The 14,959-nt window shown below is 41.6% G+C and overlaps 1 protein-coding gene across 1 annotated transcript in view; it reads right to left on the bottom strand.

Annotated features, from left to right (window-relative positions):
* Window positions 1-14,959, bottom strand: part of SYNE1 (spectrin repeat containing nuclear envelope protein 1) — a 462,280-nt gene that overhangs the window by 378,987 nt on the left and 68,334 nt on the right. Inside the window, exon 3 of the mRNA XM_027083161.1 lies at window positions 3,574-3,635. Within this exon, the coding sequence (XP_026938962.1) occupies window positions 3,574-3,635 (62 nt within the window). The remainder of the gene's footprint in view (window positions 1-3,573; window positions 3,636-14,959) is intronic.

The raw sequence follows: 14,959 nt of genomic DNA, 5'->3' as shown, positions 1-14,959 counted from the left end.
AGATAAAGAATCTTTGCTGTTGCTGTTTCGTTAAGCCCCTCTGCATGGTACTCGGCGCTGTGCTTAGAGCTATTAGGATTTACAAAGAACTCCAAGAATTAGCACATGCCTTGAAGACTTTACAATGTTGATGGGAAGGTGAGATATGAAACAGTATAAAATCATTTAAGACATACTGGCGGAGGGTGGGGATAAACTGGGTGATTGGGATTGACATATACACACTATTATATATAGAATAGATAATTAATAAGCACAGGGAACTCTACTCCATACTCTGTTATGATCTATATGGGAAAAGAATCTTCAAAAAAGTGTATGTATGTATATGTATAACTGATTCACTTTGCTGTACAGCAGAAACTAACACAACATTGTAAATCAACTATATTACAAAAAAAAAAAAAGAATGCAGTGGTAAATCCAAATGCAATGACTCAAAAGTAAAAAAAAAAAAGGCAATTTCTTTCTCACTAAAAGAAAAAACAAACTAGGGACTTCCCTGGTGGTCCAGTGGTTAAGAATCCACCTTCCAATGCAGGGGACGCGGGTTCAATCCCTGGTCTGGAAACTAAGATCCCACATGCTGCGGGGCAATTAAGCTCACACGCCACAACAAAGAGCCCGCACGCTGCAATGAAAGATCCCACATGCCGCAACGAAGATCCCACGTGCCGCAACTAAGACCCGACACAGCCAATTAAATAAATAAATAAAATACTTAAAAAAAAAAAAAAGAAACTAGCTATCTTCTACTAGCATAGGCAAATACTCATAGACCCACAGACCACACATACACAAAATACATGAAATCTCTAATCTCTAGCATATTTTTAAATTAAAATACTCTGAGCACATTAAAAAAAAAAGACATGCTGAACTTTTCCACCTGTGCTGCAGGTTCTGGAGAAGCGCTGAGATTCTGATTCTACCAAACCTGAGGCAGGAACAGCAGAGAAGGCAGGGGGATGGCGCTGGGGAAGGAGTGCAGGGGAAACCGCTAACATTCTGGAGCCTTTGCTCAGGGTTTCACATGTGGTCAGAAATGACTTCATGAATGAGAGACGTATGTGCTACACATTAAGGGCAGGACTTGTATATTTAGATGGGGAATAGCAGGCGTGAGGTCACAAAGCAGGACTAAAAAAAAAAAGAACATAAAAGGGTACACACTGGTACAGCCCCTTCCAATACCCAGTTATCACATAAATATGTAAAGTAACTTGAAACAATGATAAAATGGTGATAAAAACAGATTAGAAAACAAATTCTTGGCATATAATCCTTCAACAAAGGCCCTTTGTATACTGTGTGCCACGGCACGCATTCCAATTTTAGCTTCTTTTTAAGAATTCAGAACACAGATAAGTGTGTCCCAGTAATTCTGCTTTAAAATCTTCTGCAAAGATACTCAACCCTATTAAAAAATATAAAAATAACTATAAACTATTTTCACCAGATTGGAAAATACTGTAAAAGAGGATTAATAGTATAAGGAAATGGGCATTCTCAGAAGCTCTTGGTATATATTAAAGTTATAAACACGTATACTTGTGGACTATCTACCCACTTCTAGAAATTTATCCTAAGAAAAATAATCAGACAAATGTACAGATATATATGCCCAAGGACTTTCACTGTGACATTTTATATAATATTAACCAACTGGAAACTAATTATATAACCACTGATAGACGACTGGCTAATTATGATTTATAAAGAATTTTATTATATTTATAATGACAAAGTATTAGTCAGCCATTAAAATGATTATGTGGCTCTGTATCTAATCACATGGGAAGATGTGCAGATGTGCTGGGTGAATAGAGGCACACAGAATAAAAGTGAATACAGAATAAGTAGCCTATAGCCACTTATGTGAGACTGTGTATGCCAGCGTGTAGAAAAATGGTGATCAATATGTCAGTGATGGTTATATCAGGACTGTGGAATTTAAGGTGATTTTTACTTTCATTAAACTTTCTAAGAAGTTTATTATGAAAACGATTTACAATTAGCATGTAACCTTTTTATGATATGAAAAAACAATAACTCTATTTTCATTTTGGAAAAAAAAGAACTGTCCTCAAACGATGACGGTTCTGGAGTATAAGTAGTGGCTGTGGCCAGATGACACCAGCCAAAGCTTGAGAAAATGAGCCCCAAGGGCATTCAGTGCCTTGTCACAGGGCAGATTCTGGGTGCAGCCACTGGGCCAGAAAACTCCCATTTTACAGAGTGGCTTTTGGAGAGATTATAGGAAAGATAATCCCATTCTATCCTGTATCTAGACACATTCTTCTTTTTTTTTTTTTTCTCAGGCTGCGTTGGGTCTTCGTTGCTGCGTGTGGGCTTTCTCTAGTTGCAGCGAGCAGGGGCTACTCTTCGTTGCGGTGCGCAGGCTTCTCACTGGGGTGGCTTCTCTTGTTGCGGAGCACGGGCTCTAGGAGCGCGGGCTTCAGTAGTGGCAGCACGCAGGCCCAGTAGTTGTGGTACACGGGCTCTAGAGCGCAGGCTCAGTAATTGTGGTGCACGGGCTTAGTTGCTCCACGGCATGTGGGATTTTCCCGGACCAGGGATCGAACCCGTGTCCCCTGCATTGGCAGGCGAATTCTCAACCACTGTGCCACAAGCGAAGTCCTAGACATTCATCTAGTCTTCTCTTTTTGCTGGATTTTGAGCTTCCCAAGGCCTGGGAAAGTGTTTTACTAGCTTTTTTCCTGTCTCCAAAGCCTATCATAGACACACAGTAAGCAGTCCATTTGTACAATGGGACTGAGATAAGCTGCCATGCTTTGTTTGCTCATGAACTATGAAAAGAGGCTTTGGAGGAGTCCGCAATCAAAAACTGCTCGTAGGATTATGCCTTGCACACGTTAGGCACTGCTCTCGGCAAAGATCCTCTAACTGAATGCAGACAATTGTCCTGTCATCTGCGTTTATTTTTACAAATGTAATGTTTTTTGGTTCACATATTTTTTCATCAGCATTATAAGAGATTAATTTTTTTGTAATGTAGCTACACGGAAATTTGTTTTATGTTAGTATTTATGTTCCAAGTCATTACAATGTATGGATACCCAGTCACCTGATACAATCTAAGGTCAGTATGGATAATCTCAGACTGATTAGCCTTTGCAGTGTCCTGCCACGACGGTTACTCTTCTATAAGAGCACCTGAGAGGGGAGCCCAGACACGATCTCCTTAGATAAAATTCTTTGCTCAGGGCAGACTACTCATTGTTTTTTTCTGCTCCAAATAGAAACAAACACAAACAAAACTCCACCATGAATTCTCCTTCTGATATGACACACATCAGTACAGAAGAAACAACTGAATGAAATATTTCATCAAGATTCATGGAATCGACATGAAGTAACTGCTTTCGACTCTGGTTATCTATTAATTTTCTTTGAAAAAATGTTAGCAGATGCCACAATTAAACTGATAGGTGCCAACATTACTGACTAGTTATAGTGACAATAGCCACAGCAGCATTACTTTAAACTGTGTGTTTAATGATGTATTGGCTCAAACTAAGTTAACATAGAACTCTGGGTAGTTTCCTTTACCTTGGCCAGATGAGAGTTGATCCATTTTGTAAAAGTACGTTTTTGTACTATCTCTTGCTCATCTAGAAGAAAAAAAATTATCTGGTTAGATAACATGTCATGAAGTTGTATCATGAAAAAAATTCATAGTTACACAACTCTAGAAATGATTATTATATTATCTTATAATTCATTTTACCAATTATTGTCTTGAAGGAAGAGCCAGTGAAACTTCAAATATATTAGGCAAGTCAATTATTTATTTAAAAATTATCAGCAAATGCTTTAAAATTTGCAATATGTTAGCCCTATGCTTATCTTCATTCATTTATTGAAAGTTCACTGAATAATTAAACCTCAATAAATCTGTTTTTTAAAAAGTTCACTTGAGACCAACTAAGTGCCAAGTTTTACGTGTGGTACAAAGGGATGCAGAGAGATGAAGAGGACACAGTCTCTACCATGATATATCTAAAGGTAAATATCTAGAAGACAACATAGGCAGTACGCTCTTTGACATCGGTCTTAGTAATACCCATCAAACTAAAAAGCTTTTGCACAGTAAAGGAAACTATCAGCAAAATGAAAAGGCTGCCTACTGAATGGGAGTAGATATTTGCAAAAGATGTACCTGATAAGAGGTTAATATCCAAAATATACAAAGAACTCACGTAACTCAACATCAAAAAAAAGAACAACCCAATTGAAAAATGGGCAGAGGATCTGAATAGACATTTTTCCAAAGAAGACACGCACATGGCCAATAGGTACATGAAAAGATGCTCAGCATCACTAATCATCAGGGAAATGCAAATCAAACCACAATGAGATATCGTCTCACACTTATTAGATGGCTATTATCAAAAAGACAACAAGTAACAAGCGCTAGAGAAAATAACAAGGATGTAGAGAATGAGAAACCCTTATGCACTATTGGAGGGAATGTAAACTGGTGCACCAACTGTGGAAAACAGTATAGAGATTCCTCAAAAAATTTAAAAATGGAACTACCATATGATCCCGCAACTCCACTCCGGGGTATTTAGAAAACAAAAACACTAATTAGAAAAGATATATGCATCCCTATGTTCACTGCAGCATTATTTACAATAGCCAAGAAGATATGGAAGCAATCTAAGTGCCCATCAACAGATCAATGGATAAAGAACAAAGAACATGATGTGGTGTGTGTGTATATATATATATATATATACATATATGAAATGGAATATTACTCAGCCATTAAAAAAACAAGTGAAAGCTTGCCATTTGCAACAACATGGATGGACCTAGAGGGTATTATGCTAGGTGAAATCAGTCAGAAAGAAAAAGACAAATACTGTACGATTTCACTTATATGTGAAATCCAAAAAAATAAAAAAAAATGAACAAATATAAAAAAGAGAAACAGAGTCATAGATACAGAGAACAAGCAGGCAGTTGCTGGGAGGGTTTGAGGGGAGGAGAGAAGTAGGTGAGGGAGATTAAGAGGTACAAACTTCCAGTTACAAAATGAGTCACAGGTATTAAATGTACAGTTCGGGGACTATAGTTAATAACTATGTAATACCTTTGTAGGGTGACAGACGGCAACTAGTCTTATGGTGATCATTCCGAAATGCATAGAAACAGTGGATCACTGTGTTGTGTAACAGGAACTAACACAGTGTTTAGGTCAATTACACTTCAAAAACAGACAAAGTCACAGAAAAAGAGATCAGACTTATGGTTAGCAGAGGTGGGATGTGGGGAGGGGGAACTGGATGAAGCTGGTCGAAAGGTGAGAACTTCCAGTTACAAGAGAAATAAGTATTAGGGATTTAATATACATGATAAATACAATCAACGCTGCTGTGTGTTATATATGAAAATGGTAAATCCTAAGAGTTCTCATCACAAGGAAAACAATTTTTCTCTACTTCTTTAATTTTGTGTCTACAGAGATGAGGGATGTTCACTAAACTGTTTGTGATAGTCATTTCATGATTATGTAAGTCAAATCATTATGCTGTACACCTTAAACTTATACAGTGCTGTATGTCAATTATGCCTCAATAAAACTGTAAGAAAAAAAGTAGCAAAGTCAAAAAATTATAATAAAGGTAAATATTTAGAGGTGGAGAGAGACAAGAAAGGGCACATGTGTAGTGGAGGGTTATAGAGTAATGCAACAAGATAGAGGCATTACAGGAATTTCACCAGATGAGTAGTGCAGTGAACACACTATAATAGGGTAACCTCCCCAAATTCCCACCTCCTGGAGTAAACACCTTTGTGTGGGCAACTGCAACCAGAACTTGTGCATTGCTTCTAATCAACAGAACACAGCAACGGGTGATGTGATGCCACACCCATGAACATGTTACTTTATGTAAGATTCCTTCTGAGCTGACTGGAGTGACAGGTTCTCCTGCTGGCTTAAAGAAGCAAACAGCCACACTGTGAACAGTCCATGGAGAGGGCCCCGGAGCAGAGAACTGCAGGCTGCCTCTGGAAGTTGGGGGGCAGCCTCCAGCCAAGAGGCAGGAAGAAGCTCTGTCATACACAAGGAAATGAATTCTGCTAACAACCTGAATGAGTTCAAAAGTGGATTCTTCCCTCATTCAGCCTCCGGATGGGAATGCCGCCCAGCTGACACCCTGATTGTGCACTTGTGAGACCCTGAGCAGAGGGCACAGGTAGCTGCATGGACTACCACACAAATTGTGGACTACCCACAAATGTTTGGAGATAATAAACGAACGCTGTTTTAAACTGCTAAGTTTGGTAATTTGTTATGCAATAAGGTAAAACTAATATACAAAGAAAAAAATGTTGGCGTCTGGAAGGCTTTATTTTTTAATATGTATCTTTATTGGAGTATAATTGCTTTACCTTATTGTGTTAGTTTCTGCTGTACGACAAAGTGAATCAGCTCTATGTATACATATATCCCCATATCCCCTCCCTCTTGTGTCTCCTCCCACCCTCCCTATCCCACCCCTCTAGGTGGTCACAAAGCACCGAGCTGATCTCCCTGTGCTATACAGCAGCTTCCCACTAGCTATCTATTTTACATTTGGTAGTGTATATATGTCAGTGTTACTCTCCCACTTCGTCCCAGCTTCCCCTTCCCCCGCTGTGTCCTCAAGTCCGTTCTCTACATCTGCATCTTTATTCCTGCCCTGCCACTAGGTTCATCAGTACGGTTGTTTTACATTCCGTATATGTGCGTTAGCATATGGTATTTTTCTCTTTCTGACTTACTTCACTCTGTATGACAGACTCTAGGTCCATCCACCTCACTACAAATAACTCAATTTTGTTTCTTTTTATGGCTGAGTAATATTCCATTGTATATATGTGCCACATCTTCTTTATCCATTCATCTGTTGTTGGACATTTAGGATGTTTCCACGACCTGGCTATTGTAAATAGTGCTGCAGTGAACATTGTGGTATAGGTATGTTTTTGAATTATGGTTTTCTCAGGGTATATGCCCAGGAGTGGGATTGCTGGGTCGTATGGTAGTTCTATTTTTAGTTTTTTAAGGAACCTCCATACTGTTCTCCATAGTGGCTGTATCAATTTACATTCCCACCAACAGTGCAGGAGGCTTCCCTTTTCTCCACACCTTCTCCAGCATGTATTGTTTATAGATTTTGTGATGACGGCCATGCTGACCGGTGTGAGATGCCAGCTCACTGTGGTTTGATTTGCATGACTACAACGGGCTGTGGTGTGTGATGCAGGTGCTGGGCCCCCGCACCTCCAAGTTCACCACCGCCTTCGCGGGCCGCCTCGCGTCCACCCTCATCTCCAAGGCGGGGTGGGAGCTGGGGGAGAGCCTGGACCAGATTTTCCATGCCATCCTCAGCTAGACGCAGCAGGCAGAGACGCTCAGCGGCATGCGGTCCCTGATCACGGTGTTCGCCCACACGGTGCACACTCAGCTGGAGCCCCTCCTAGAGTTCCTGTGCAGCCTCCTGGGGCCCAGAGGCAAGCCCGCCCTGGAGCTCGCGATGGCCGAGTAGACCAGCCGGCAGCACCTGTTCTACGGGCAGTACGAGCGCAAAGCCAGCTCTGTGGCGCTGCGTAAGCTGCTCCACACGGCATCCACGCGGATGACAAGCGGCTACAGGACATCCGCGTGGAGGGGGAGGAGATCTACGGCCTGGACGAGGGCACCCGCACCCGCTCCAAGTCGGCCAAGAACCCTGAGTGCTGGACCAACTTTCCTCTGCTGGTCAAGACCCTGAAGCTGATCATCAACGAGCTCTCCGACGTCATGGAGGCCAAGGCCACCCGCCAGGCCGCCCTGCAGAGTGAAGCCAAGATGGCTCCAGTGACATGTGCGAGGAACGGGAGGAGGACGACGACGAGGAGGACGGCTTAACCCTTGCCTGATATTCTCACCACACGTAAATACGAAGAGCGTTACTACAGGGACGATGCGGAACACGACCCTGACTCCCGGAAGGACCCTCTCTAACAGACGGATCTGCAGGCGCACCTCACACACTTCCTCTGCCAGTTCGCCCACAGTCCTGCTACGTGGTGTTCTCAGGCCACATCAACAATCATGACAGGCGGGTTCTGCAGACCACTGGCATTTGAAAAGGGCCTCCTCCGGCCTGCCACACACCGTTTTGCAACAAAGTGAGCAGAAGGAAAGAAATCGTAAAGATCAGAGCAGAAATAAATGAAAAAGAAGGAAGGCAACAACAGCAAAGATCAATAAAAGCAAAAGCTGGTTCTCTGAGAAGACAAACAAAATTGATAAACAATGAGCCAGACTCATCAAGAAGAAAAAGGGAGTAGACTCAAATCAACAGAATTAGAAATGAAAAAGAAGTAATAACTGACACCGTAGAAACACAAAGGATCGTGAGACACTACTACAAGCAACTCTATGCCAATAAAATGGACAACCTGGAAGAAATGGACACATTCTTAGAAAAGTATAACCTTCTGAGACTGAACCAGGAAGAAATAGAAAATATGAACAGACCAATCACAAGCCCTGAAATTGAGACTGTGCTGAAAAATCTTCCAACAAACAAAAGCCCAGGACCAGATGGCTTCACAGGCGAATTCTATCAAACATTTAGAGAAGAGCTAACACCTATCCTTCTCACACTCTTCCAAAGTATAGCAGAGGGAGGAACACTCCCAAACTCATTCTACGAGGCCACCATCACCCTGATACCAAAACCAGACAAGGATGTCACAAAGAAAGAAAAGTACAGGCCAATATCACTGACGAACACAGGTGCAAAAATCCTCAACAAAATACTAGCAAACAGAATCCAACAGCACATTAAAAGGATCATACATCATGATCAAGTGGGGTTTATCCCAGGAATGAAGGACTTAATTAGAGATATAAAGAGATGAAGGCCAGAGAGAGGGGCCAATGTAACACCTTTCAAGGAAAGGGTGAATTCTGCTCTTTCCATCAACATCTACTGTGTGCCAACTGTTGGCTGTAAACTAGATGTTGTGAGAATGAAAGATGAACAAGATACCATTTCAATTCCTCACCCTCTGAAAGGTAATGCTCAAGGAAACATAACTTCAGCTTTCTAAAAAAGGACCTTTTGGCTAAAGTCTAAACATTAAGTTCTAGAGAGGGAGAGCTGGAGCTGAGCTCTCCTGAGCTTTGGTTCAGAATCCTGGACTGCCTACTAGAATATAAGCCCCATGAGGACAGTAACTTGGTTCCCAATGCCTACAAATGTTACAAATAAATCCTGTTGAATGAATAAATGAATAAAATAAACAAAAAAGCCTTTAAATTTAGAGGAAATTTGGATATATCCATAAAAGTTAAAGAACGCCATTATTTCTAATGCACATTAAACATGCACTTTATTTTTTTTATTATTATTTTTTTTTGTGGTACGCGGGCCTCTCACTGTTGTGGCCTCTCCCGTTGCGGAGCACAGGCTCCGGACGCGCAGGCCCAGCGGCCATGGCTCACGGGCCCAGCCGCTCCGCGGCACGCGGGATCTTCCCGGACAGGGGCACAAACCCGTGTCCCCTGCATTGGCAGGCGGACTCCCAACCACTGTGCCACCAGGGAAGCCCCTAAACATGCACTTTTAACTTTCAAGTAACGACCAGAAACAAACCCAGGTGGTCTTGGGATCAGATGGGGAGGGAGGCTGAAGGACACAGAAAGACTGTTAGCAGAGGCTGAAAGAACAGTGAGGAAACTGCTAGCTGGGACTGGAAGGAGAGCGACACATATTTTATGCGTTATACATTCTGTCATTGGTAGTAACTTGAACTTTTGCAACTGGCGAGGGAGATTTCCCTGCAGAAAGCTGTCAACCGGCTTCTTTCAGCTGCACATTTTATGGTACTGGAAGAAAGGGAGATGAACCAAAGAAGGAACTATTTAGTTTGCGAACAGACTTTAGAGGAAACATAGGAGACCTTTGATATGGCGCATCAGAAAATATAATGGTTAGTCATTGTCAGTCTGCCCTGGAAGAAGATTTGCAAAGTAAAACATAGCTTCAGGACAACAATCAATCTAGACTGTGACTGTAAGAACCATTGTTAAGAACTCAGAAAGATTTAAGGCAGTGTCTGTTTGTTTTTTAATTAATTTATTTATTTATTAAGTTATTTATTTTTTCAGTGTTTGATTGATGTTCTCAGCCAAACCACCTTCTAAGAATCTTTTTTTTTAAATTTTAATTAATTTATTTATTTTTGGCTGTGTTGGGTCTTCTTTTCTGTGCGAGGGCTTTCTCCAGTTGCGGCGAGCGGGGGCCACTCTTCATCGCGGTGCGTGGGCCTCTCATTGTCGCGGCCTCTCTTGTTGCGGAGCACAGGCTCCAGACGCGCAGGCTCAGCAGTTGTGGCTCACGGGCTTAGTTGCTCCGCGGCATGTGGGATCTTCCCAGGCCAGGGTTCGAACCTGTGTCCCCTGCATCGGCAGGCAGACTCTCAACCACTGCGCCACCAGGGAAGCCCTCTAAGAATCTTAAGGGCACTGCCCACTGCAGCCTCACATGTGCTCCAAAGCTGATTTCAGACGTTGGGTTTGGGGGGCCACAGAATGAACTCCAAGCAGATTTTCAGGAAGCCACCAAACCTGTTAAGCCTAAAGGCCACCGGTCTGCACTACAGGGACAGGACAGCTCAAAACGAAGAGAAGACTGGAACCGCAGCTTTATACGGTTCAGACTATCAGCCACAAACATGAGCCACTTCTTATCAAGGAGACAGGGGGCTTCTCTGGTGGCGCAGTGGTTGAGAGTCCGCCTGCCGGTGCGGGGGACGCGGGTTCGTGCCCCGGTCCGGGAAGATCCCACATGCCGTGGAGTGGCTGGGCCCGTGAGCCATGGCCGCTGAGCCTGCGCGTCCGGAGCCTGTGCTCCGCAACGGGAGAGACCACAACAGTGAGAGGCCCGTGTGTGACAAAAAAAAAAAAAAAAAAAAGACAGGGAATGACCCTTGCACTTGAATTAAAGGAGGGGGCCATGGGTGCCTGGCTGGACTTCAGAATGACTTCAGAACACGACTGCCATATCCTTTCCATTCTTCCCTTCTTCGGACAGAAGCATCCATTGCAATGGTCCTTCCCCGTCTCATCACTGCATGTTGGATGAATGGGGAGAGTAACTTCTCTTTTTAGTTTCTAGGTCTGGGGACTGACAGAAATTACACCCGAGGGCCCTCCTCTGTATCTGGACCAGATGCAGATCACATGAGACTGGAGGTGGAGCTTGATCACATAATTGGATGAGACTTCTGATGTCTTGAGAGGGAATGAGTGTATTTTGATGTAGAAAGAATATAAAGCACAGTGATCAGAGGACAGATATTAAATTATGGACAAAAAATCCCCCAGTCCCAGCAGGCATCCTCCTTTGCAACGTGACTCTGCCCTTCCTCGCCTCAAGGGCAGAACTGATTTCCCCTCTCCTTGAATCTGATCTTGCATTGTATTTGCTTTGATCAATAATGCAGCAGAAATGACTTTGTATCATCTGCTTCTAGGCCTTAAGAACTCTTACAGTTTCTATTTTAGCTGTCTTGGATCCCTGTCCTAAATTCACCAAGCAAGGAAAGCAGTCTCTATTGGAGGAGGGTCCATATGGAGAAGAACTGAGATGCCCTATCCAATAGGCAGAACCAACGGCCAAACACGTGGGTGAGGTCATCCTGAATCTTCTAGTCTGGCCAACGCTGCAGATGAACACAAACCAGGTGAAGCCAGCAAACTGAGACTCATCTAAGGCTTCAGAGTTGATGCATCTGTTACTCCTCCCTCCCACATCCCCATACATACCTGATTACAAATTCCTCCAGGAAAAGAGCATTTTCCCCATCATTGTATCCCTAGAAATGAACCCACTGCCTGGAACATTGCCTTCTATATGTGTTCCTCAGAAAACCATCCATGTTTAACTATGAACTAACCAGCCAACCCACAGGTTATGAGAAATGATGAATTATGATTGTTTTAGCTACAAAGTTTTGAAGTGGTTTGTTACACAGCAAAGGCTAACTAAACAAAGGCATTTACTTGTGTGACAGATACACACGTGCGCGTGTGCGCATGCGCACACACACACACACACACACACACACACACACACACCTCCTTCACTCTGTCTTCTATAAAAGAAAGATTCTAGGCTTGCTTGATTGGGTCTACCTTCTGGGTCTTTGGTGTTCTGATCAGATGAGCAATGGAGAGAAAAGTGGCAAGGAACAAGGGAATCCGAAGTTACTCTGCACAAGTTCAGCACAGACTAATGGGAGAGGACAGAGAAGGAGAGGAGGGGAGAAGATCAAGAGCCAGTGGAAGAGTGAGATTGAGGAAAAAGATGAGAAAAGGGAATTTTTAAGGATTTTTGCCTGTATTGAGTGCTCTAATCACTGCTTCAATTTTTTTCAAGCACACGTCAGTAAAGACAGTGCTCCTAAGATCTTTGGAAGTGGAGTTGTATTTCTTTTGTATGTAAAACCAGTGACTAGATAAAAAGAGCCCACTTTCATTAAAGTCACATTTGTAAAATTTAGTACCATCTCACTTTAAATCTAAGGCACAAGGGATGAGAAGAATATAATTATCTCAGTTCCTAAATCAGAAATTTCTCAACCTCAACCCTATTGACAGTTTGGGCAGGATAATTATTTGTCATATTATGAGAGGCTGTCCCATGCATTGTAGGACATTTGGCAGCATCCCTTGCCTTTACTCATGAGTTGCCAGTTTGAAAGTGGCAGCTTTGACGTTAAAGTCAAAGTCTGTCTGACTTCAGAGTCTCTCTTAGACTTGACCTGGGTACTTGGCAATGTACTTGGATCACAGGCTTGGAGCACCTTGGATGTTTTCCTCTTTCTGTGGTTCTTTAAGATATGTCATTAGGACTATCAAAAGTGTCTCCAGACATTGTCAAAACTCTGCTGGTGAAGAATCATCCCAGTTGAGAATAAACTATGTCCTTTGTATCTATGTGTAACAATGGGAATGAAGTGGTATGAACATCTTAAAAATTTATATCTGTTTCAATTGAATTATTATTGCCCAATTAACTACTCCAAAACATCACTATCATATTGGGTTATTCCCACTGTTTGTATATTTATTTAGACAAAAATTTACCCGAGATATATTAATTTAAGAAGTGTCAAAATGCAGTAAGTCAAGGACATTTGCTGAAAGATGGCATGGTTTTTCCAATATGAATAAAATGTCCTACGATGTCTGAGATATTGTCATTTAAATCTGGAAAATCTGGTCTTACGTGATAGGGAGTGGGTGGGAGAGGAGACGGTGTGTAAATCCTGTTCACGTGTTTGGTTTATTTAACTATTCTAAACCTTCTAAATTTTTTTTTCGGAAATGTATAAAACAAAACAAAACAAAAGATAGTCTTTCAGCTCCAGCTGGCTATCGTTAGTTAAAAATATAGTCTGAACCATTCATTGTAACATTTTAATTTTATCACTGTCAGGCAAGGAAAAGCAAATAGCATATGTCAGTCAGCAAATTACAAGAAAATTTAAATATTTAGAGAATTTTCATATATTTGTTTGGGAGGCAGTTAGATATGGGTGGTTTTCTAAGGACACACAGATCAGACAACGTTCCAGGCAGTGGGTTAGTCTCTAGGGAAACAACGATGGAGGAAATGCTTTCTTACCATGAGGAATTTTAATTAGGTATGTATGGGGGTGTGGGAGAGAGAAGGTAATACATACATCAGCCTTGAACCTTTAAATAGGCCTCAATTTCATACATTTTTAGTAAAAATCATTTGGTGAAAAAAAAAACTCACCTAAATTGAGAAGAGCCTGTTTATAATCTTTCTTTACCCCACTTAATGTTAAAATTCATACTTTGCTTTGCAGAAATAGTAATGTCTCTGATTACAAAGACACAGTCTCTGATTGGGGGTGATACATACCATGTGGCCGGCCCACCATATTATATTTCTAAAGTCCAAACGGTCCTGAATTTGAAAACAAAGCTTAGACTTCTGCATAAAGGATTGTGTGTACAATACAGAAAAACAATGATATACATGTGCCCTACAGAGGAGTAATAATCATAATAAAGAGAAGATAAGCATAAATATAATGAGAGTGAAAGCAGCAGAGTTCATTATGGCCATTCATACGGTGGCTTCCTGCAATATCTTCTACCTCTAAATAAAGACAATAAATTTGAACAGTTTCTCCAGAACTTTGGTAGTTTTTTTTCTGTCACTTTTTTCTTTCTCTATTTGTGGGTATAAACATTGCAAAAGAAAATAATCACATGGTGAATTCATAAAAACACCTTATATTTTTACAACACTTGAATTTACTCTCATCTCCGTGTATACTTCTCATTTGATTCACACAAGTAGCCTGGCTGAGCAGGCAGAGGAGGTATCATTAGCCCAGATGGAAATAAGGAAATGAAGCATGGTGGGGTTAAGAAATATGCCAGAAATCTAGAAACTGAAATGAAGTCTAGGAAGTTACAGAATCATGGCCAGAATTCAGGAAGTCTTACTCCTATTCTAATTTTGATCCATTCTCTGATTGTTTGATTCATGTATTTAACAAATGTCATTATGCCCCCCTCCTGTATGCCAGCACCCGCTTCTGACCAGCTAGGGATGCAACTGGAGAGGATGGGTGTGGTTCCTTACAGTCCAATAGGGAGGACAGGAATCAAAAAGAAGCACATCACAGCCCAAGTTCTGTGTATGCAGCACAAAGTAAAAACAGTGGCGTGGCATATGTGAGAGGATTAAAAAGAAAAACAAAAAGACCACAGTGCAGGAAATTAAAAGCAACATGAATGTGGAAAAAAAAAAAAAGCCAGTCCCTACAGTTTGCAAGGATGGGAACTAATGGGAAAATTCTGCTTCTATATCTAAAATTTTTCCTAATAAGTTACATAAAAAGG

This window comes from Aethalodelphis obliquidens, unplaced genomic scaffold, assembly GCF_003676395.1.
Source record: "Aethalodelphis obliquidens isolate GAN/ISIS:26980383/991018 unplaced genomic scaffold, ASM367639v1 scaffold3, whole genome shotgun sequence".
Classification (NCBI taxonomy): Eukaryota; Metazoa; Chordata; class Mammalia; order Artiodactyla; family Delphinidae; genus Aethalodelphis; species Aethalodelphis obliquidens.
Note: the sequence above shows the minus strand (reverse complement) of the source record. Positions and strands in the feature narration are given on the sequence as shown.